Raw genomic sequence first — 22,752 nt, 5'->3', positions numbered from 1 at the left:
TGAACCCTTTTACAAATAAGGGATCTATCATTGTTGAATGGTCAGCACCAGTTACAAAAGAGTGCAGTTAGTCTCCTCACACAGCAGAGACACAGGACTAAAACCTAGTTGTCATATGGTATCGGACACCTAGGGGGACTCACTATAGAAGATAATGGAAGAGTGGCAAGAAAAGCTTTCAGATAGAAGTGAGTACCTAAGTTAATATGGCAGTCTGCAGTTTACAGCGCAGTCCTCCGTGAGCAAATGTGCTGAGATTATAGGATCACATGTATCGTTTGCTTGTGGTGTTGCTAGTATTAAGATTTAGAGAAGTCAATTTATTTATATTAAAATTAAGAAAAGTATGTACAAATGGTGCTTCATTTTCTGGATTTCTGTGTCCCTCAATGTATTTCCATTTTATTCTAAGATGGCAGTTAGAACCAGGTTTTGATCATTAGCTTAGTCACTTTGCTCTTATGTCTGTCTGCCGTGTTCTACAGCACTACACTATAAGGAGTAGACGATGTCATCTTTTATGTGGCCTGGTCAAGAGAATCCTGACACGGTGGGTTCTGACATCTCTGTTGCTAACTCAGGACAAGCAACTTAAATGAGTTGGGGGAGAAAGGGTCTTAAGAACTCCTTTTTCCCTTCATCATTTATATTCTGTTATCCATGTTAGCAAAACGAATGTAGCCATTAATACTCCTGCTTAGGACCAGGCATAGTGAGTGGCGCATGACAGAAGCAGGCAGATCCCTGTTCAAAAACCTGGTCTACATAGTGAGTTCCAGGAAAGCCAGAGCTACATAGTGAGAAAAAAAGACTTCGTCTTTGGAGCATTTGCATCTTGGGTCAGCTTTATGAAAGCGCTAAGGAAGAATCCTCCCCGGTGGGGCCACTCACTGGGTTGAAGAATGTATGGACTTTTGTGGAGCTAGGGCCTCAGGAGTTGACATTTCTATTTGTTCAGATTTCTGGGTTCTAGAACTAACACTGTCTTGCAAAAAGGAGCTTGAGGTTTTGGTGATGTGGCTGGGGAGAATTCAGTGGTGATTTCCTGGGTTCAAATCCTATCACCAAACAAGACACTGGGAGAAGGTGAGGCAATAGCAGTCGGTAAAGGGAAGAAGGGTTCTCCGTTTTTGCCCTCAGCTATATTTCTCCAGAAGACAGCATCATTCAGCTGTGCAGTGGCGATGGGCTGTGCTAGAGGGGTAACTTTCCTATTTCTTTAATTCCCTATATCAGTGTTCCATATTGGCATACAACTATGATTCACTTGTAAAAATTTGCATGTTTCCTTTGAATTCCATTTATAGGTTTGCTTCTTGGCCTTAGCTGCCTCTGGTGAATCTTTGTATCAAGAGTAAAAGAGCTTGTCCCTTTAGCTACTCTCTTATGGCATGTTGGGATGTTATGAACCAGCATCATAACTTGGGATGAAATGTAAAATGTACATTAGTCTTCTGGGCCAAAGGGGGCAGAAGATGGTTGGTCTGTGACCTTTCTCAAGAACCTAAACTGACCTCTTTTCCTCAAGTGTCACTATAATTATGCTGACTTTCTTTATGTTGACAATTAGTTTTTCTTACTGATGTAACTTCACATCATTTTCTGCTAATGTGTTTTTCCATCTTCCCTCCTCTCATCCTGGTTCTCCTTCAGTCTGCTGGCTCAAAGTCTAAGGATGTTCCCTACAGAGTTAGTCATGACGCTCTCGTGTAACAGCTTCACAGGAGACGCTAGGTACAGCCTTGGGCTAAAGGCTGTATTCTGATAACAGAACTGTCTAGTGAGTGCGTCCATGCATCACAGGCCAGTGCCTCTGCCTTGCCATAGACTCTTCCCTAAAGTTGGAAGTGTCCAGCAGTGCCTTCAGTGCTGCTGTGTATGGGAAGACTTCGCTGTGGGTAGCAGGAATCCTCACCTTTAGTGTGCAGTCCAGCGTTATTTGTATGATGATATGCCTGTGAATATGTGTTTTTAAAAACTCGTAATCCTTGGGCTGATAGCACTGCCTAACATGTCAAGGTCCTACAAAACATAGGCATAGCAGTGGTTTTATTCTTTCTAATAATTATACTTAACATGGTAAAATTAAGGAATGGCAGAAATGCTAAGTGCTCTGTGTAATTAATTTCCATCATAACTTTACTCTTGAAAAATCAACCTAGTGTAAAGTTAGATGGCTTGCTTTCTGTCCCTTGTAGGACCTATTTTTCTGAAAACCCTTCCACTTCTGTGTAAAGATAAAGGACAAGTAACAGGTTATATTCCTGGTTTCTAATTGCATAGAAATTCACTTACCAAATATTTATTGAGTATATTTACTGTAAGCCACACCCTCTGCAGATGGGTAAGCAAAACCAGACATGGTTCACATCCTCACAATCTTAGTCTGATGAGTGATGAAGATAGCAAGTAATAATCACACAAATGCAAATTGTACCACTATGAAAAAAGGATTGTGTGTGTCCCAGTGTTGGGAGGACCTGTGGTGAAGTAGCATCTCCAGTGAGATGGAAGCCCAGGCAGAGCATTAGTGCTGAGAGGACTACAGGAAGAAACATGCCAGGGCTTTTACTGGTCCGGTCACTGAAAGGGCGGCTCTGACTAAATGTCCCTGAGGCGGGGAGTGTGCTCTCTATGTGTGTTGACTTTGGAAGTGAAATCAACCATTTGGTTCCATATGCCAAATTCTTAGTTTTTTAAACTCACTCACAATAGTGGTGTTGGACCCTGTTTGTAATCCTCTTTAAATTAGATTTTCATTCATAAGTTTCTGTTCAACAAAAGTTTAACCCTCTGTCTTAACATTCCCTCCCTTGCTTTGGAGCAGACTGAAAGGGAATTATACTCCATGATACTATTTCCTGTTCATTTGCAGCTATTTTTGTTCGCTTATCATTCATACTTCATTTGTGTTCCTAAATGTTATTACTGTGATGCGTTTTACCCGTTTTGTAATTGCTTTTGTTGTTTTGCGTTGAAAATCCTTCTCTCCTTCATCCTTCTCTCCTTGTAACATAAATACATGTTAGGACAGGAATGCAGCAAACAGCTGTGTGTGTCAGGGTTAGATGTGTTAAATTTCCTGGTGTGGTAGTTTCTCCTTGTCTTTTGTTTTATGTACAAAGATCAGCATATACCAAGTGAGAAGCCGGGGGAACATTAGAAATTAGATTCCACTTTTCTACCATTGGAACGAGAGCTCTTAAGATTCATGACTACTAGTTCTAACTGCTTTAAAACACATGAATAAGACAGGTGACAGAGCTCTGCCGTGACAGCATTTCCTACCACACCAACCACCTGGCTTTGGTGCATGTGACTCACATGGTAGAAAGGGAGCACAGGCCTTTCCACAGCTGTCTTCCATCCTCCACACACTGTGTGCACGTCATCCCTCACCTGCAAAACACATACACACACACATACACAGGCAGATACATGCACGCACACATGTACATACAGTTGAGTAAGAGCACATTAAGTTAAAAAAAAAAAGAATTTCTGTAAATAACGAACCCTTTAAGAGCACAAACATGGTAGGATGTGTCTAGTTTGTTAGAAATATGTCAAATGATCAAGTGTCAGCCAGGCCTGGTATCTCAGGCCTGTAATCTCCGTTACCAGGAAAGCTGAGACAGAAGGATTGAGAATTTTAAAGCTTGCCTAAGCTACAGAGTGAACTCAAAGCCAGCCTGAGTAATTTAGAGAGACCCTGTCTCGCTAGAAGGGCTGAGTTTGAAGCTGAGTGTTGAGGGCTACGTAGGTAAGTGTGAGACTCCGAGTCTCTCCCTCTAGGGCCCCAGAGAAGGAAATGAAAGAAGGCAGGAGAGAACTGTCAGTTCCCTTTTGTTTATGATTTTGGTTTGAGGATCAAAGGCCAACTCCACAGGGCCAGCTGAGTCATCTTAGGATTTATCTTAATTCTCGTTCAGTCTCGAGCAAACTCACTTCACAGACACATCTGGGTACATAGGCTTTCTGCCTACGTAACTGGTTCTCACCTTTAATAGTCCTTTAAGTCAAACAAGACTCGCAGTGCTGGGATGTAAGGTCCATTTTAGAGCTAGTAACCACTTCACTCCTATTTCCCTGCCCTTACCTCTTGGTTTCTGTTGTGTGTGGAGAGAAGCCAGGTCCCTTGGTGCATCTTTACTTCTGAAGAGTAAGCTCTTCAGTGGGCCCCTCGCTCCTTGGCAACACTCATAGTACTCGGACATTTACTTGTTACTCTTCTTCCCAGGGTGCAGGTTTTTTGTAGAGTAATTTGGTATACGTTGGTCTTTGTCAGCTGCTCTGCCATGCTTTTGCACTAGCTTATGTATTGATTATGTATTGAGAACACCCCTGGAAGCAATTCGAGAAATCAGAGTTCAGAGGTGACCTTAAAAGGCCCAGAAGCCAGCTGAGCTTGGGGAGCAGAAAGCCCTCGGCCTCTTCCTCAGATGTCCTGATGCTTGTCTCCGGGTTTCTGTCTACAGGGCATTTGTGTACTTGAGCAACCTGCTATATCCGGTGCCCCTGATTCACAGGGTGGCCATTGTCAGTGAGAAGGGGGAAGTCCGGGGATTTCTTCGTGTGGCTGTGCAGGCCATTGCAGGTGAGTTAGAAAAAGATGACCTTTTCTAAATGAGAGCTGTGGATTCTTTCATATAGAAAAAGCAGGCTAGGGGCTGGAGTGATGGCTCAGCAGTTAAGAGCACTGGCTGCTCTTCCAGAAGACATGGGTTCAATTCCCAGCAACCACATGGCAGCTCACAACTGTGTAACTCCAGTTCCAGGAGATCAGACACCCTCACACAGACACATATGCAGGCAAAACACCTGGTCTACAGAGTGAGTTCCAGGACAGCCAGGGCTACACAGAGAAACCCTGTCTCGAAAAACAAACAGAAAGGAAAGAAAGAAAGAAAGAAAGAAAGAAAGAAAGAAAGAAAGAAAGAAAGAAAGAAAGAAAGAAAGAAAGAAAGAAAGAAAGAAAGAAAAGAGAAGAGAAGAAAGAGAAGAAAGAGAAGAAAGAAAGAAACCATAGAAAAAAGGCAGGCTAGCTTCTTGATGCAGGTGACACTTCAGTGGCATATGTAGGAGGTGGTGTGTTTGTTAATCATGGGGAAGGCCGCCGTTAGCTTCCTTTCTATTAGCTTTACCCCATCCCCACCCCAGCTCTCAAGTGTCATGATTTCACTTTAGTGGGGGATATTGCTGTTTTGGGGGAAACTGGTGGGTAGCATAAATAACTCTTGGATTGACTTGGTAGAAGCAATGAGCAGTTTAGACTGGCATAGTGGATTGTGTTGTTTGATGCCAAGCTGAGCTCCAGAGTAAGCTCCTCCTCCCATATGTACTTCCATTCAGTCTTTGCTGGCTTTCTTTCTGTTTAGCGGATGAAGAAGCTCCTGATTATGGCTCTGGAATTCGGCAGTCGGGAACAGCTAAAATATCTTTTGATAATGAATACTTTAATCAGGTAAGAAGTATTTGGGAAAGAAGGAATGAACATCTTGAGGAAAGAAAAGGAAGTGAATGGTCTTTTGAGGAAAGTGTCCAGTGCTGGCACCCAATTCTCTGGTCTAAAACTCTAGCAATTCTAAGGTGTTGGTTACACCAGTTACTCATGAAATATGATACATGTCTAACAGTTGCAAAGATGAAAATGCACTAGCACATTGCCTTTTCTCAGACAACTCTTAGTCCATTTAATTATTATTTTGCAAAAATAGTTTGTTGTACAAACAGAAATCAGTTAGGAACTGGGAGAGCGTGTCCCTTACCTAGCCTGCTTTACTTTCAGAGTGACTTCTCTTCAGCTGCAATGACTCGTTCTGGTCTGTCCTTGGAGGAGCTGAGGATTGTGGAAGGTCAGGGCCAGAGTTCTGAAGTCATCAGTCCTCCAGAAGAAGTCAATCGAATGAACGACCTGGGTGCGTAGACAGATGACTGTCGCTGAGGAGACTCTCCCTGGGAGAGCACTGAGTACACAGATTAGCAACATGGTGGCTTTGGCTGACTAGAAACAGGAAGAATGCCTGTTCCCTCCCTCCCTTTCATTTTACTTGAATCATGTGTCATTTAACTCTTTAGATTTGAAGTCAGGCACTTTGCTGGATGGGAAGATGGTGATGGAAGGATTTTCTGAAGAGATTGGTAACCACCTGAAGCTGGGCAGTGCCTTCACTTTCCGAGTCACTGTGTTGCAGGCCAGTGGGATCCTTCCAGAGTATGCAGACATCTTCTGTCAGTTCAAGTAAGCCACCTGTGTTAGTTCCCTCCCTGTTGCTATGATAGAACACTTTGACAAGAAGCAGCGTAGAGAAGAAAGGTTTAATTTAGGCTGCGGGTTCAGAGGGGCAGAGTCCATCATGCCGAGAAAACGGCATGGCAGCGTGAGCAGGAGGCTGGCTTATCTCATTTTCACTCACATGCAGGAAGCAGAGAGAAAGAACAAGAATGGAGTGGGGCTATAACCCTCAAAATCTGCTCACTGGGATGAATCTCCCCAGCATGGCTCTCCTCCTCCATAACCTCCCAAACGGCTACCAACCTGGCCCAAGTATCCATGGATGGGGACATTTCTCATTCAAAAACCCACACTGCCCTCTCACTGTGCCCAGCTAGCAAGCTGTTAACTGCAGAGATGTCCTTCTTTCTGTAGAGTGCTTTACACATGGGAAAGATTAAAGCTCTTGAGAGATAAAACATGACAAGTCCCTGGAAGAATACTTTCGTCACTTAAGATGAGCATAGTAGTCAAACCCTATGTGGGAATGAATCAGGGCCCCACATCCCACTAGAGCGCTCCGTGCTGCCCCCATTTTCTAGGAACAGTGTCTGATCCAGAGAAGCCTGCTGGTTTTCAGTGCTTTTAATGCTGAAATGTCTTCTTAAAAAACAACAGTTAAACAAATTGTATACCCAACAGTTTTACATATTTAGCACTTTGTAAATAAAAGCAACCACTGTATGAAGGGGATGCGGGTAGGGATATTCTGAAGCATTAGAGAGAAGGTTACCACCACCACAGAGAGGTGGTTCATGCTCACCGGTGCTCACCGGTGCCTCTGGCAGATGTGGGATATAAGGCCAGGAGAAGAAGAAAGCAGAGTCAGGGTTATGGAACAGGAAGGGAAGGAAAGGACAGACATAGTGAAAAGAAGGAAAACAGAGGTGCTGCCTAAGGGACTGGAGAGAAGATGCAGTGATTAAGAATACTAGCTGCGGGGCGGGTGAGATGGCTCAGTGGGTAAGAGCACCCGACTGCTCTTCCGAAGGTCCGGAGTTCAAATCCCAGCAACCACATGATGGCTCATAACCATTCGTAACAAGATCTGACACCCTCTTCTGGAGTGTCTGAAGACAGCTACATTGTACTTACATATAATAAATAAATAAATCTTTTTAAAAAAAAAAAGAATACTAGCTGCTCTTCCAAAAGACCTGGGTCCAATTACCAGGCCCTTATATAGGGGCACACAGCTATTTTGTAAAACAGTTCCAGAGACTCTGAGGCCCTCTTCTGGTCTGTGTAGGCACAAATGCATATCCATGGGCTACACCCGTCTTAGTTACGGTTTTACTGCTGTGAATAGACACCATGACCAAGACAACTCTTATAAGGACAATATTTTTTTTTTTTTTCGAGACAGGGTTTCTCTATGTAGCCTTGGCTGTCCTGGAACTCACCTTGTAGACCAGGCTGGCCTCGAAATCAGAAATCCGCCTGTCTCTACCTCCCAAGTGCTGGGATTAAAGACGTGAGCCATCACACCTGGCATAAGGACAATATTTAATTAGGGCTGGATTACAGGTTCAGAGATTCAGTCCATTATCATCAAGGCAGAAACATGGCAGCATCCAGGCAGGCATAGTGTAGGAGCTGAGAATTCTACATCTTTATCTGAAGGCTGCTAGCAGAATACTGGCTTCTAGAAAGCTAGATTGAGGGTGTTAAAGCCCACACCCACAGTGACACACCTACTCTAACAGGGGCATACCTTCTAATAGTGCTACTCCTTGTGCACTATCACGACACCAATGACATACAGTAAAATAATATATACATAAAATAAACAATTTTAAATGTGTGTATTTTTAAAAAGAGTTAAAAAAAAAAGGGGGAGGCTGGTGAGATGGCTCAGTGGGTAAGAGCACCCGACTGCTCTTCTGAAGGTCCGGAGTTCAAATCCCAGCAACCACATGGTGACTCATAACCATCCGTAACAAGATCTGACACCCTCTTCTGGAGTGTCTGCAGACAGCTACAGTGTACTTACATATAAATAAATAAATCTTTAAAAAAAAAAAAAAGTATTGCATAACCCTGGAATGTGGAGTGTCAACTGTATAGATCACTATTGATTTGGAGCACTTGGCAAACCTGGTGAACTGATGTGAAAATCAAGACCAAACTACTGATATTTTCCTGCTACTCAAAATCTTTTCTCCCCTTGGAGACTGGAGTCTGGCTCAGTGGTTAAGAGTGCTGGCTGCTCCTGGAGAAGCCCCAGGTTCAGATCTCAGCAGCCTCAGAGTGCTTCCCAACCATTCTTTTTTTTTTTGTTTTGTTTTTTTTGTTTTTTCAAGACAGGGTTTCTCTGTGTAGCCCTGGCTGTCCTGGAACTCACTTTGTAGACCAGGCTGGCCTCGAACTCAGAAATCCACCTGCCTCTGCCTCCCAAGTGCTGGGATTAAAGGTGTGCGCCACCACTCCCGGCTGTTCCCAACCATTCTTAACTCCACCTCTTTTGACCACCGTAGGCACCAGGCATGTATGTGGTACACATGGATCCATGTAGTACATACACATGTGTGCAAGGAAAACACTCATGCACTTAAATCTAAACCATTTGTTTTAATGCATTCTTGAGTGTCATCTGTGCGTCAAGCCCCATGGGTGAATACTTGCCATTTTCTGGAGAAACAGGCACACAGTGCGTCTCTGTCACTTTTGAGAAGTAGGTCTCTGCTGCCATCAGAACACAAACCATGAAGTTTATGTCAGGATACTTCCTGGAAGAGATGGCTTTTGAGCATCTCTTGTCTAGATAGTGGATCCCTAGGCCAGTCTATCATGGGCAGTCTTACTGTTCTTACAGAGGTTCAAATTTCCAAGGATTCTCTATATAATAGGATTTCATTTTCAGCAAAACAAAACCTACAAAAGAACTTTATACTTTGCTAATTTTTTTCAGGGGATGTGGGTGGGTTTGCTTGATTTGGGGGTCTTGGTAGAGTTGGTATGTTCATTTATTTTTTTAGGGGTAGGTTTGTTGTTTTGGGGGGTTGAGGGATAGATTTTTTTTATCTGTTTCTTGGGTTGGGGGTAGGTTTGTTCCTTTGGGTTTTGGGTTGGGGGTAGTGGCTTGTTTTAAGATAGGGCTTCTCTGTGTATCCCTGGCTGCCTGGAACCCCAGTGGCCTTGAGCTCTGCAGTTCTCCCTCCTCTCCCCTCTTCCTGAGTGCTTATCTTCCAGTCATGCACTACCACATCCTGCTACAAGTGTTGACTTCTTTACTCTCTGTAAGGCATGCTTCTATATATGTCCACTTACATCAATAATCAGGGTGATTTAACTTCTCAGCCAGTTTTGAATCTGAAATACTCTCTGTCTGGTATGGAAAATGCTAACACAGAAAGAGATAATCATTCGGCTCAGTAAAAACAAAAATGTGCTTTGTTAGTATGCTCCTCTACCTGTAGAGTCCAAAGTGAGCTCTTAAAACAGATTTTGCTAGACACAGTAGCACACAGTTTGCCCTAGCATTTGGAGGCAGAAGCAGACAGATCTCTCTGAGTTTGGGGCCAGCTTGGGCTTCATGGTCTGATAAATTTTGATGCAGTATTCATCTGTCTGTCTTTTTATTAAGCTTTTTGCATCGGCATGATGAAGCATTCTCCACTGAACCCCTCAAGAACAATGGAAGAGGAAGTCCCCTGGGCTTCTACCATGTACAGAATGTGAGTAACCTGAATATTTTGCCAGGTACCTCTCAGGTTTATGTATGCTGATTTTGTTGGCCAAGGGAGGACGGTCATGTGAAGTGTGAGCTGTCCTTTGTGCTAGGATGGGGAGCTCTGCAGAGAGAGTGAGCAGTAGAGATGGGGGCCAAGACAGTAAGGCAGTCTTCAGAGTAGGAGCAGCCAGGCTCTTACCAAATTATAGGGGCCACTGAGTGTGTGCGTCTAGTCTCCCAGTGAAATGTTCCATCAGTTTGAATATAAATTTTTTTAAAAGATTTATTTATTTATATGAGTACATGTAGCTGTCTTTAGACACACCAGAAGAGGGCATCAGATCCCATTACAGATGGTTGTGAGCCACTATGTGGTTGCTGGGAATTGAACTCAGGACCTCTGGAAGAGCAGTCAGTGCTCTTAACCGATGAGCCATCTCTCCAGCTCCTGCCTTCCTTTTTTTTTTTTTTTTTTTTTTTTTTTTGGTACTCTATAAAATGAAAGAGAAAGGCCCAGGCTCTAGTTGTTGCCCAGTTGGTAGAGTACTCACCTCACTTGCACGAGGTCTGACATTTGAACTCCAACAAAAACAAAAATTTGAAATATAGAAAGTCGGGCTGGTGAGATGGCTCAGTGGGTAAGAGCACCCGACTGCTCTTCCAAAAGGTCCGGAGTTCAAATCCCAGCAACCACATGGTGGCTCACAACCACCTGTAATGAGATCTGATGCCCTCTTCTGGTGTGTCTGAAGACAGATACAGTGTACTGAGCAAGCAGGGCTGACCAGAGTGAGCAGAGGTCCTAAAAAATTCAATTTCTAACAACCATATGAAGGCTCTGTACAGCTAAAGTGTACTCACATACATTAAATAAATAAATAAAACTTAAAAAAAAAAAACAAAGAAAGTCAGAGAAAAAGGGACAATCAAAATAAAATTAAAATAAAGCATGGACTTTGGAGGTAGAGAGATGGCTCTGTGGTTGAGTATGTACCCACTCTTGTAGAAGACCTGAATTAGGTTCCCAGCCCACATCTCTTGGCTCACAACTGCTTATAACTCCAGCTGCAAGGGATCCAAAACCCTCTTCTGGCCCTCTGAGGACATTCACATACTCAACATGCATATATCCCAAACATACGAACATACCTATAATTAAAAATAAAATATATATTTGATGACTACTTATCAGCCATTTAACAAGCCCCTGACTCATAAAACCTGTCACAGAAGTCCCCAAGGAGCTTAGAACTAATAAGGAGAACTATAGATAAGAGTATGGAGACCTGAGAATGAGTCAGTAAATTCAAAAGGGAACAGTTTCTATATGGGAAGATGTTAAGGTGCTTTTCTGTGTGAGGATGAATGCTTATGTAGAGAGAGGAGGTAGAGAGAGACATGGCATAAATAAAGGGTGAGGAAAAGAGAAGTGGGCATGTCAAATTAGGCCTTGCCTTTGCTCATAGGCCACAGCCAACACGTGTTTTTCTTACCTCTTTTACCAATCACCTGGTCTGTGGGGGGAGGGCCTTCGCCACAGATTCCTGGCCATTCCTCAGAGAAAGCAGGTAAAAAGGGCGACAGGCAAGTCTTGAAACAATAAGCATCAGTAGAATAAGGTCAATTCTGCTGCACTGTGGAGGGTCTAGAATGCCAAATCTTGGTTGTCTTAGTAGTTTAGGGTTTTACAGCTATGAACAGACACCTTGACTAAGGCAACTCTTGTAAGGACAACATTTAATTATGGCTGGCTCACAGGTTCAGAGGTTCAGTCCATTATCAAGGTGGGAACATGGCAGCATGAAGGCAAGCATGGTGCAGGAGGAGCTGAGAGTTCAACGTCTTGTTCCAAAGGCAAATAGAAGACTGCTTTCCAGGCAGCTAGAACGAGGGTCTTAAAGCCCATGCCCACAGTGACACACCTATTCTAACAGGGCCACACCCTTTGATAGTGCCACCCCCTGGGCCGAGCATGTACAAACCATCACATTGGCAAAGTGACATTGGAGTGAGCAGAGGAAAGCCTGTCCTGTGTGGTGGAACGCCCAGCTCGCCCAGGATGCTTAACAGTGCTGAAGGCTGCTGGAAGCACCCACCTGTGCCCGCCTGTCACGATCTTCCCTAAGCTCACCTCTGTCTTCTTCCTAGATTGCAGTGGAGGTCACCGAGTCGTTTGTGGACTACATCAAAACCAAGCCCATCGTATTTGAGGTCTTTGGGCATTACCAGCAGCACCCACTCTATCTGCAAGGACAAGATCTTAACAGGTCTGAGCTGTCGCTGTTTGGGTTTGTAGTTCCTTGCTTCCTAGAAAAGAACTCTTAAGGGATGAAGAAGAGTTGTCACTATGTTTTTGTACCTAACTAATCACTAAGTTAACTTGATGTAGAGCAAGCTGAATTCTTTCCAAATGGCTTTGAGCACCTTCCTTTTGAGAAGAAAAGTTTAATAGAGTAGAAAGTTGGTCCAGCAGAGCTAGAATACACATGTGGTTGTTTCTGACAGCCTTTTTTCAAAAAGCAGACTCAAAGTGGAGTCATCACAGCTCATGAGATCAGTGGCATGACTTTGTTTTTGTTTCTGAGACAGGGTCTCTTTATGTAGCCTAGACTGTCCTACAACTCACTATGGAAGACCAGGATGTCCTCAAACTTAGAGATCGGTCTGCCTCTACCTCTGCATCTGTCTCTGCCAGTGAGTGCTAGGATTAAAGGTGTGAGCCACCGTACCTGGCAGTGACGTGACCTTTTATTGGTGGCAGCGGTGATGCCAGTTAAACTTTACAGGAAGACTTTTATCAAACTGTGTTGGTCTCTGTGCGGGGTTGTGTTGGATATCCCCTTTCTTAAGAAGATTTAAGCACAGAATGCTGGGGGAGTGGGCAAGCCTTTGATTCCAGCCCTGGAGGGAGGCAGATCTCAGTGAGTTCAAGGCTAGCCTGAAAAAAACCCAAAAGATTTACGCATGGCATCATTGTCAACACTTACCCCCCTTAGTCCTCAGGAAGCTCTCCTCCTCTCTTTGCAGCCCACCTCAACCATCTCGGAGATTCTTCCCCCCACCCATGCCACTCTCCAAACCAGGTGAGCAGCCGCTACGCTCTCTCGTGTGCACACATCTCTCCTGAACAGTTTCCAGACAAGCATCACACTGGAGTTCCTTCTCTCTGTCTCCTTGTGTTCCTGTCCTCTTGTATATTTCTAACAGGAACAGGAGTGCTTGGCTCCTGATCTGAGATGAGGTCAGAAATAATTAGGCTCTGTCTCTCTGCTCGTCTCATTCAGACTTGAATATCCTCCCCTCCTTAAATCTCTCTGCTTTATATGTAATTACTTCTGTCAGTCAAAACATTTCTTTGCATATTAGATTTATTCTGCTCCTTTAGTTTTGTTGGGACTTTTATTTTTGATTTACACATAATAATTGTACATACTTATGATATAGGACAATGCATTTGTAACTATATACTTTGAGGAACATATACACACACGTTACTGTAACTAGCATATCTGTATCTTAAGCATGTCTCATTTGTTTGTAGTACATATATTCAAATTCCTTTCTTGTAGCACTTTGTAAATGATAATAGATACCCTATTATACAATAGAATGCCAGAATTTGTTTCTCTTCATTTAGCTTGTTTTCACTTTTATTTTTGTTCTTTTTCCTTACTGCCCACTTACCAAATTCCCACCCTGTCCTGCGCTCATTCTCCTCCCTCTATATTTCCCATCCCCATCGGCCTTCAGACCATGAAAGAAAGATTGAGCTGATACGGTTTCTCATGGCTGACTATGTGAATGTGCATGTGTTGGATACATTCTCTGCGCACGCCAGTGTGCTAGCTTCCTCTGCTGTTGCCACCTTCCAGAATGAGGCAGATTCACTGCCGCCTTTTCTCTTTCCGCCAGTTCCCAGCCTCCAGAATGAAAGGGTACCCAAACAATATGGTTAGTAGCTAAACTAGCTCTGCCTTAGATGTAGATCCAACTTCGACATATGTGAAGCACTGATATTTCTGTTTGTTCCCTAGTTACTGTAGAGCTCTTCACATTGTCAAGATCACATCACAGTTACTCCAGGAGACTATAGGGAATACCTTTTATGTCCATCTCTTTCACATCTCTCTGAGGATAAGATGCCCTGATTTTTTTCCCCCTGAGATAAGGTCCAGGCTAGTCTTGAACTACCTATATAGCTGTGGGTGATCTTGAACTTCTAGCCTACCGATCTCATCCATAGACTTGCCTGCACATGTGTGTACCTCCTATCCAGTTTATGGAGTGCTAGGGGGTTAAACCTAGAACTTCTGTACTAGGCAAGCATACTTCCTACTTAGCTACTACATCTTCACCCCACCTGATACTTCTATTTGTATTTTTTGCAATAGTATTTCATATTTTGATTTTTTTTTAAGCTATTAGTTGGTTTTTTTGTTTGTTTTTGTTTACTTTTGTTTTTGTTTGTAGTGTTAGGAATCAAACCCTGGACCTTGTTAGACAGTCATTTTATCACTGAGCTATGTTCCTTCCCTCTTCTCTTCTATCTTCCCCGCCCCTCTTTCTTTCCTGAGTACTTGGGTTTGCTTACGTAGCTGGATGCCAGAACAGTATCCAGTTTCCTTATTAGCAGCCCCAGCACATGTGGAGCACAGCTAGGTGACTTCCGCCAAGGGGCTGTTCATTTGAGAAATGCTCCATGATTGCTAAAGCCCCTTCATATATGTTATGCTCATGGGTCTTCACAATATTTTTGCAAAGTAGGAGACTAAATATGATCCACATTTTATGAATTGAGGAGAGACTCACAGAGTAAGCAGCTTAGCCAAAGCCACATAGCATTAGTATTAAATCTGAAGGAAATGTGTAACGGAAAGTTACATACAGGTTCTTGTATTTACAGATCAGACCAATGGTCTCAGAATCATTGGAGAATTTCAAGCCTTCGGAGGCAGAATAACATCCTACCCAGAGACATTATGATTTGATTCTCTGGGGTGTGACCCTTGATTTTACCATCTTTAAACTCTTGGTGATTGTTAGATAGGTGGAGGTCCGGGAGATGTGGGTTGACAGCTGATCCTAGTGACATGCAGGCTCTCCCTGGTGCTGCCTGAGCATCATCTCCCTGTGTGGCTGTGATGTGATACCATGCCCCAAACAGGAAACTCTAGAAAACATAGGATTTTTAATTTTTGTAAAGTACATTTATTTTATTAAAACAAAACATTTTCTCATGTTTAGAAACTGTTTTGAGGAGGACTTCAGTGCTCTAGATTAGAGACATTGATACACTTAGTGTTGAACTTTCTCTGCATCTTTCACATCTATCCTCTTAAAAACTGACATTAAAGATGCTTATACTTTTGTTGAGTAAACTAGGAACAGATTTTGACATGTTATAAACACTTTTTTAAAGTTCCAGCTACTAAGTTAAACACCATGAACAAAACCAGCCTTGGGCAAAGCATGAGCAAGTACGACCTTCTGGTTTGGTTTGAGATCAGTGAACTGGAGCCTACTGGAGAGTAAGTCCAATTTTAAATACATTTTTCAATAAAGTGTTTCAGAATTAGAGATATAGTTTTAAGCCTATTTGGGTTCCTGCATTGTTATCCTGTCAAATTCCTCTTTGGGATTGAAGGTCTGAGTCGTGTGTGTGTGTGTGTGTGTGTGTGTGTGTGTGTGTGTGTGTGTGTGTGTGACTCTACCATGGTACATGTGTGGAGGGAGGACGGTCTGTAGTAGTTGCTTCTCTCCTTCCACCATGTATGTCCCAGGGCTCAGACTGTCAGGTTTGGCAGCGAGTGTCTAGATGTGCTGAGCCTTCTTACCAGCCCCCAGGAACCTCCATCTGAACCTGAAGCATGCTCCTCCAATCTGTTCACCAGTCTTAGTAGAAGCACCATGCTGTGGTCTTCCCTCACAACCAGGTGCATCTAGTATCCATCATATTGCTGTTGCTAAACAATCCCACTAGATGGCCCCTGGCAAACACCTCACTCGGAGACAAGTAGCAAGGCAGCCACCTTCAATCCCAGAGAGGAATTTGACAGGATAACTTCTGTCTTTTGTGTTTTATTTTTATAGGTATATTCCAGCTGTGGTTGACCATACTGCAGGCTTGCCTTGCCAGGGGACATTTTTGCTGCACCAGGTACTGACGTCTGAAACAGAACAACAGATTTCTCAGTTTTTCATCTCATTTGGAGAGGAAAATGTGGGAGGACATCTTTGTTTTGACACACTCCCCCTTTTTTTAGAAATCAGGGTAGGAAATAGCTGGGAATTGAATACAAAACACCAAATACTGTTTCTGTTTGTATTAGTCAGAGTTTTGTAGAGTAACAGAACTTATAGGATCAGTGGAGAGAGAGAGGGAGAGGGAGAGGGAGAGGGAGAGGGAGAGGGAGAGGGAGAGAGAAAGGGGGTTTATTAGAAAAACTTGCATGCTGTGGTCCAGCTAGTCCAATAATCCAGCAGTTGCTCAGTCCACAAGACTGGATGTCTCCGCTGATCTTCAGCATACTCTGGAGTCCACAAGAAGTAGGGTGTAATGCCTGTGAAGGGCAAGAACAAGCAGGCAAAGAACAAGGCTTCCTTCTGTGTCCTTCTAGAGAAGGTATGGCCCAGAATACATACGTGTCTTCCCAACTTTAAAGATCTTGAAGCAGGGCGTGGTGACGCACGCCTTTAATCCCAGCACTTGGGAGAAAGAGGTAGATGGATTTCTGAGTTCGAGGCCAGCCAGGGCTACACAGGGAAACCCTGTCTCGAAAAACCAAAAATAAATAAATAAATAAATAAATAAATAATTTGGTGCTGGTGAGATGGCTCAGCGGGTAAGAGCACCGACTGCTCTTCCAAAGGTCCTGAGTTCAAATCCCAGCAACCACATGGTGGCTCAAACCATCCGTAACAAGATCTGATGCCCTCTTCTGGAGTGTCTGAAGTCAGCTACATTATACTTACATATAATAAATAAATAAATCTTAAAAAAAAAAATCTTGAGTAGTTGGCTGGTGGTGGCACAAGCTTTTAATCCCAGCATTTGGGAGGCAGAGGCGGGTGGATCTCTGTTAGTTGGAGGCCTGTCTGATCTACAGAGCTAGTTCTAGGACAGCTAAGGCTACACAAGGAAATCCTGTCTCAAAAACAACAAATCTGAATTAAAGGTGTTCCCACCTCAAAGGAGTAGATCTTCTACTTCAAATTATTTAATTAAGCAAAAATATATGTCACTATATTTTAGAATAGCTATTGTGAAAAAGGGTCCGGGGGAGGCCATCCAGGCCTCATCCTTGACAAAGTCACTGTTAGTTGGTGATTACTACTGAAATCTCTCTCCTTTATGGATATGGATACGGGTAAGTGGTCCATTCCCTGCAGAATGACCCCACACCACACACAGTATTCAGCACTAATTGGGTGGTGGATCTTAGCAAGAAAGGAGGATGTAAAGCTGGGAGGGTGAGACAAGGTGGGGGCTTTAGGAAGAGTGGAGAGAGGCCGTGGTAGATGGCTGTGGTCAGAACATATTGTATCAAGGTATGGAGACAATGGAGTTCAATTACCATATCTCAATACTTTTCATAGCTTGTGTCTCACTGTCTTTTAGCTTTGTATTCTTCATCCATTTGAGACAGATTCTTACTCTGTCCTCCAGCTGGCTTCCAACTCCTAGGGTGACTCTTGCCTCAGCCTCTTGATATTGGGTTAGCAGGTCTGAGCCACCATAACCTGGCAATTTTTTTGTTTTTTAAATTTATTTATATATTATGTATATAGTATTTTGCCTGCGTATATGCCTGCAGGCCAGACGAGAACACTAGATCTCATTATAGATGGTTGTGAGCCACCATGTGGTTGCTGGGAATTAAACTCAGGATCTCTGGAAGAGCAGTCAGTGCTCTTAACCACTGAGCCATCTCTCCAGCCCCCACCATGAGGGTTTTTTTTTAATTTCCTTGTTTTGTTTGTTTCTTTTCTTGTTTTGGTTTTGGCTGTAGGCCATTAAATCTGGAGCCCCTTTCACATTAGGCAAGTACTCTACCACTGAGCTATGTCCTTACCACTCTATTTTTGTAACAGAGTCTTGATGTGTAGCCCAGGTCCTTGAATTTAAGAGATCCTCTTGCCTCAGTCTTCCAAGTACTCAGATTTCAGGCATGTGCCACCAGGAACAACCAGAAGCTCTTCATGGGGTCAATGACGAAAGTCTGAATAGATTAGAAATATGCTTTTTAAATGTATACTACTCATTTGGTAAAATAATATTCAAGGCCGAGTGTGTTACTACACTTTTATAATCCCAGCATTCAGGAGGCAAAGGCAGGAGGATTTTGAACTCAATGTCAGTCTTGGCTCCTTAGTAAGTTCCTGGCCAGTTTGAGCTACATAACAAAATCCAGTCTTTTAAAAAAATTTAGCCAATGCTCAAAACTATTTCTTGTTTGACTGGAGAGATGGCTCAGTGGTTAAGAGCACTGACTGCTCTTCCAAAGGTCCTGAGTTCAATTCCCAGCAACTACATGGTGGCTCACAACCATCTGTAATGGGATACAATGCCCTCGTCTGGTGTGTGTGAAGACAGCTACAGTGTACTCATAAGAATAAAAATAAACAAATCTTTAAAAAAAACAAAACTATTTCTTGCCCAGGTATCCATGTTGCAGGGAGCTCCATTTCCCTAGAGTGTATTACAGGGACTCAGTCAATCTGTCTGTTAGTCTGTCTCTGCCTCCCTACCTTTGCACGTGTATCTATCTGTCTGTCTGTCCCAACCCCACCCCTGCCTCTCTTTCTCTCTGTCTCTTTCCCAGGATGTATGAATTCATCTGGCCTCAAGCTTCATCCTGTGATTACAGGTGTGAAGCTACAAGGTGTCTCTTAAAACCAGGTCAGCAACTGGCTTGTTCATTTTCTAACACATTCTCCTAAATTGTAATCGTGTTCCATTGCCCACACCCAGGGCATCCAGCGACGGATCACAGTGACTATCATCCACGAGAAGGGCAGTGAGCTCCACTGGAAAGATGTCCGTGAACTGGTGGTAGGTGAGTACATTCCATCAGCTGAGGGAGCCTGGCGTTTTAGAAATGACATCATTCTGTGCTCAGTGCGGGAGAGTTATGGAAAACTGGAGAACACAAAGTAGAAAAAATAAATACCTTGAGTTTGAAGCTCTCTCTCTCTTGGTGATGGGGAGGAGGGTCAAGACAGGGTTTCTCTATGTAGTCCTGCCCGTCATGGAACTCTCTTCCAGGCTGGCCTCGAACTCATAGATCTGCCTGTCTCTGCCTCACAAGTGCTGGGACTAAAGGTGTGTGTCACCACTGGCAGACAAGTGGGAAACTCTCAAGTGCTGGGGTTGTGGCTCAGGAGGAGGAGGATTACCTAGGAGAGAGAGCGTGCATTCAGGCATGCTAGGCGAATGCTCTTCTGCTAGGACACAGTACTGATGATTGAACCAGGGGCCCTGCACATGTTCCTCCACTAAGCTACTCCCTTGTATGTTTTTTTTATTTTAAAGACAATATGTAACTAAGGAGCCCAGGCTGGCCTTGAACTTGTGGTCCTTCTGCTAAATAGTTAAAATGATAGGCCTGTGCCACCAGACCTTTTGATTTAACAAAGTTATGCCTTATTTTTTAATGTACTTAACCTTAACTTCTGGTTTCTTTATCCCTTCTTTTAGGTCGGATTAGGAATAAGCCGGAGGTAAATGAAGCTGCAGTTGATGCTATCCTTTCCCTAAACATCATCTCTGCTAAGTCCCTGAAGTCTTCCCACAGCTCCAGCAGGTAGGATACCCTGCATCACAGAAGCGTCAGCCCGGTGTTGTTTGAGGGATTCACATTAAATTCCCTATTTCTATTGACTCTTGGTGCAAATGAAGAAAGGAATTTCCTTTTTACTTCAAAAATTCTGGTGTGGTGCTATTCACCTGTAATTCCACTTTTGGGAGGCAGAGACTATGAGTTCAAGGCCAACCTGGTCTCCATAGGAAGCTACAGGACAGCCAGGACTACATAGAGAGATCATGTCTTTAAATAAACTAATTCTGTTTTCAGAGCTGGAAAAATGACTCAGTAGTAAAAGTGCTTACTGCTCTCATAGAAGACCCAAATCCCATTCCCAGCCCTCCATCATGCCTGTAATTCCAGCTCCAGGTTAGGTTATTGTCGTGGAGAACCATGGGGCTGGGAACCAGGAGCCCGTGCATGTCCAGTATGGGCCGAGGACACTGCCTTTGTGTTATAGAATTAATTCTCTGCTGCTTTATGCCCTGGAAAACTTGCTTATGTGTGTGTTGGGAAAAGGAGGGGGTGCGGGAGTAAGACAGGAGGCAGAATCAGTGAATAGGTTTGGGCCGGGATTAATTTTTTTCCTTACATTGCAGCTTTGTATGGGAGAAGGAAAAACAAACAAACATGCTTGCTTTTCTGCTTGTAAGGAGAGCTGACAGGGCCTATGAGAAGGGGGCCGAGTGTGAGTGGGTATTGTGTCTGGGGAGGGTGCCATCCCCTCTTCCTGGGCGGACCGGACATAGCACCATGTCTCTGGAGTCAGCAGAGACACCTCCTGACTCACTTGCCAGTGTTCAGGTGGCCTTCATCCATGTTGCCTTCCACTGCTAAGTAGATGGTGTTGGGTTGAAACCCTGAGGTGCTGGACCTGCTTACTCTGAAGTACCCTTGAAAAGTCCTCTGACCTGAGCCCAGCAACAGGTCGGGTGCTATATGAAGTGAATTCGGCTTCAAATAAGTTGGCTGAAGTTGAGAATAACGAAAGATAGACACCTTGAACTTTTTAAAATATATATACATTTTACTTTGTGTGTACGTGCGAGGGTGTGTCAGAGGACACACCTTGCTGGAGTGGGTTCTCTCCATCAACCACGTGAGCCCTGGGAAGCACACTGGGGTCCTCCTCTGCTGGGTTATCTATCTCTCCAGCCTCAACGGTGGTTGTATTAATTGAAGCTTTGAGTGTACGCATTAAGATATCAATTCTTTCAATAGGTCAAGTCTTTCCTTTAATTATGGGGTTATTTGTTGGACTGCTGACTCCCTTTCTTGTAAAATCCACACTCCTACTGTATCGTGTGGTTTTCCAGTTGGTGGAACAAGAACTGGAAACTAAAAGGAAGAGTGTTAGAGGACTGAAAGTCAGAAGCTGTTGTGGGCCACAGACTGAAAGTCTGTCTCAAATTAAAAGGAAAATCTCGTCTAAATTCAACAGCTATTAAACAATTCCACTTTTCATGTTAGGAAAATTCATTTAAGTTGGTCTTCACAGAAAGTTCTTTTAACCTTTATATTTGATTGATATGCCTAATGTTTAATTAAATGTAAATTATTATAATAATAAGCACAGTTGATGTAAAAAGATTTAAGAAGGCTAGAGAAATGGCTCAACAGTTAAGAGCACTGGCTGCTCTTCAAGAGGACCCAGGTTCAGTTTCCAGACCAGCATTGCAACTCAGAACTTCAGTTCCAGTTCCTTTTTTTTTTTAATTATTTTCTTAGATATTTTCTTCATTTACATTTCAAATGCTATCCTGAAAGTTCCCTATACCCTCCCGCTGCCCACTCACTCCCACTTCTTGGCCCTGGCGTTCCCCTGTATGGGGCATATAAAGTTTGCAAGACCAAGGGGCCTCTCTTCCCACTGATGACTGACTAGGCCATCTTCTGCTACATATGCAGCAAGAGACATGAGCTCTGGGGGTACTGGTTAGTTCATATTGTTATTCCACCTATAGGGTTGCAGACCCCTTCAGCTCCTTGGGTACTTTCTCTAGCTCCTCCATTGGGGGCCCTGTGTTCTATCCAGTAGCTGACTGTGAGCATCCACTTCTGTGTTTGTCAGGCACTGGCGTAGCCTCACAAGGGGCTACTATATCAGGGTCCCTTCAGCAGAATCTTTCTGGCATGTGCAATAGTGTCTGGGTTTGGTGGCTGATCATGGGATGGATCCCCGGGTGGGTTAGTCCATCCTTTCGTCTTAGCTCCAAACTTTGTCTCTAACTCCTTTTATGGGTATTTTGTTTCCTATTCTAAGGAGGAATGAAGTATCCACATGTTGGTCTTCCTTCTTCTTGATTTTCTTGTGTTTTCCAGTTCCTTTCTGAACTCCTCTGGCACCAAGCACACATGTAGTACACTTACTGTCATTCGGGAAAAAACATTTATATACATTTAAAACAATGTTTAAGAACAGGTGTATTCTAGAACTCTTAAGCAAGCAACTCAATTTTTAAAATTTATTGTCTAGGTATATGACACACCTCTCTAGTTTGGAATTTTCCAGTTTGGAGAGAGAGAACTGTGTTAGTCATTTGTCTTGTTGCTATGACAAAGTACCTGGCAAAGCTACTTAAGGAAGGAGAAGTTGGCTACAGCTCCAGAATATAGGCTGTCATGTAGGCAGCTGGCCTCTGCGTCTGCAGCCAAGGGGCAGAGATTGGTGACCACTGGTGTTGAGTCTGGACTGCAGCGGTGGAATGGCACAGGTCTCATTAGGGAGACTCTCTCTCCACCTGGGTTCACTTGGCCTGGACAGCCTCCCACACATGCCTGCAGGTTTGTCTCGGGGAGATTCTAGGTCCTGCCAAGTTAACACAGTGTTCACTGTCTCAGGCTCATAGGTTAATATGGTGAGTTGCTGTTCAGGTTATTTAAGGGCTAGTGTGGAAATTAATGTATAGATCTGCAGATTGATTGTAATATATATATATATATATATATATATATATATATATATATATATATATATATATGTGTGTGTGTGTGTGTGTGTG

At 43.5% G+C, this 22,752-nt stretch overlaps 1 protein-coding gene across 1 annotated transcript in view; it reads left to right on the top strand.

Annotated features, from left to right (window-relative positions):
- The window catches only part of Kif1b (kinesin family member 1B), a 127,695-nt gene that overhangs the window by 89,044 nt on the left and 15,899 nt on the right, over positions 1–22,752 (top strand). Inside the window, exons 28-38 of the mRNA XM_021201226.2 lie at positions 4,479–4,597; positions 5,379–5,464; positions 5,789–5,918; positions 6,079–6,241; positions 9,861–9,951; positions 12,096–12,214; positions 12,975–13,030; positions 15,367–15,475; positions 16,038–16,104; positions 18,919–19,003; positions 19,645–19,750. Coding sequence (XP_021056885.1) covers positions 4,479–4,597; positions 5,379–5,464; positions 5,789–5,918; positions 6,079–6,241; positions 9,861–9,951; positions 12,096–12,214; positions 12,975–13,030; positions 15,367–15,475; positions 16,038–16,104; positions 18,919–19,003; positions 19,645–19,750 — 1,131 coding nt within the window. The remainder of the gene's footprint in view (positions 1–4,478; positions 4,598–5,378; positions 5,465–5,788; positions 5,919–6,078; positions 6,242–9,860; positions 9,952–12,095; positions 12,215–12,974; positions 13,031–15,366; positions 15,476–16,037; positions 16,105–18,918; positions 19,004–19,644; positions 19,751–22,752) is intronic.

Source organism: Mus pahari, chromosome 6, assembly GCF_900095145.1.
Source record: "Mus pahari chromosome 6, PAHARI_EIJ_v1.1, whole genome shotgun sequence".
NCBI lineage: Eukaryota > Metazoa > Chordata > Mammalia > Rodentia > Muridae > Mus > Mus pahari.
Note: the sequence above shows the minus strand (reverse complement) of the source record. Positions and strands in the feature narration are given on the sequence as shown.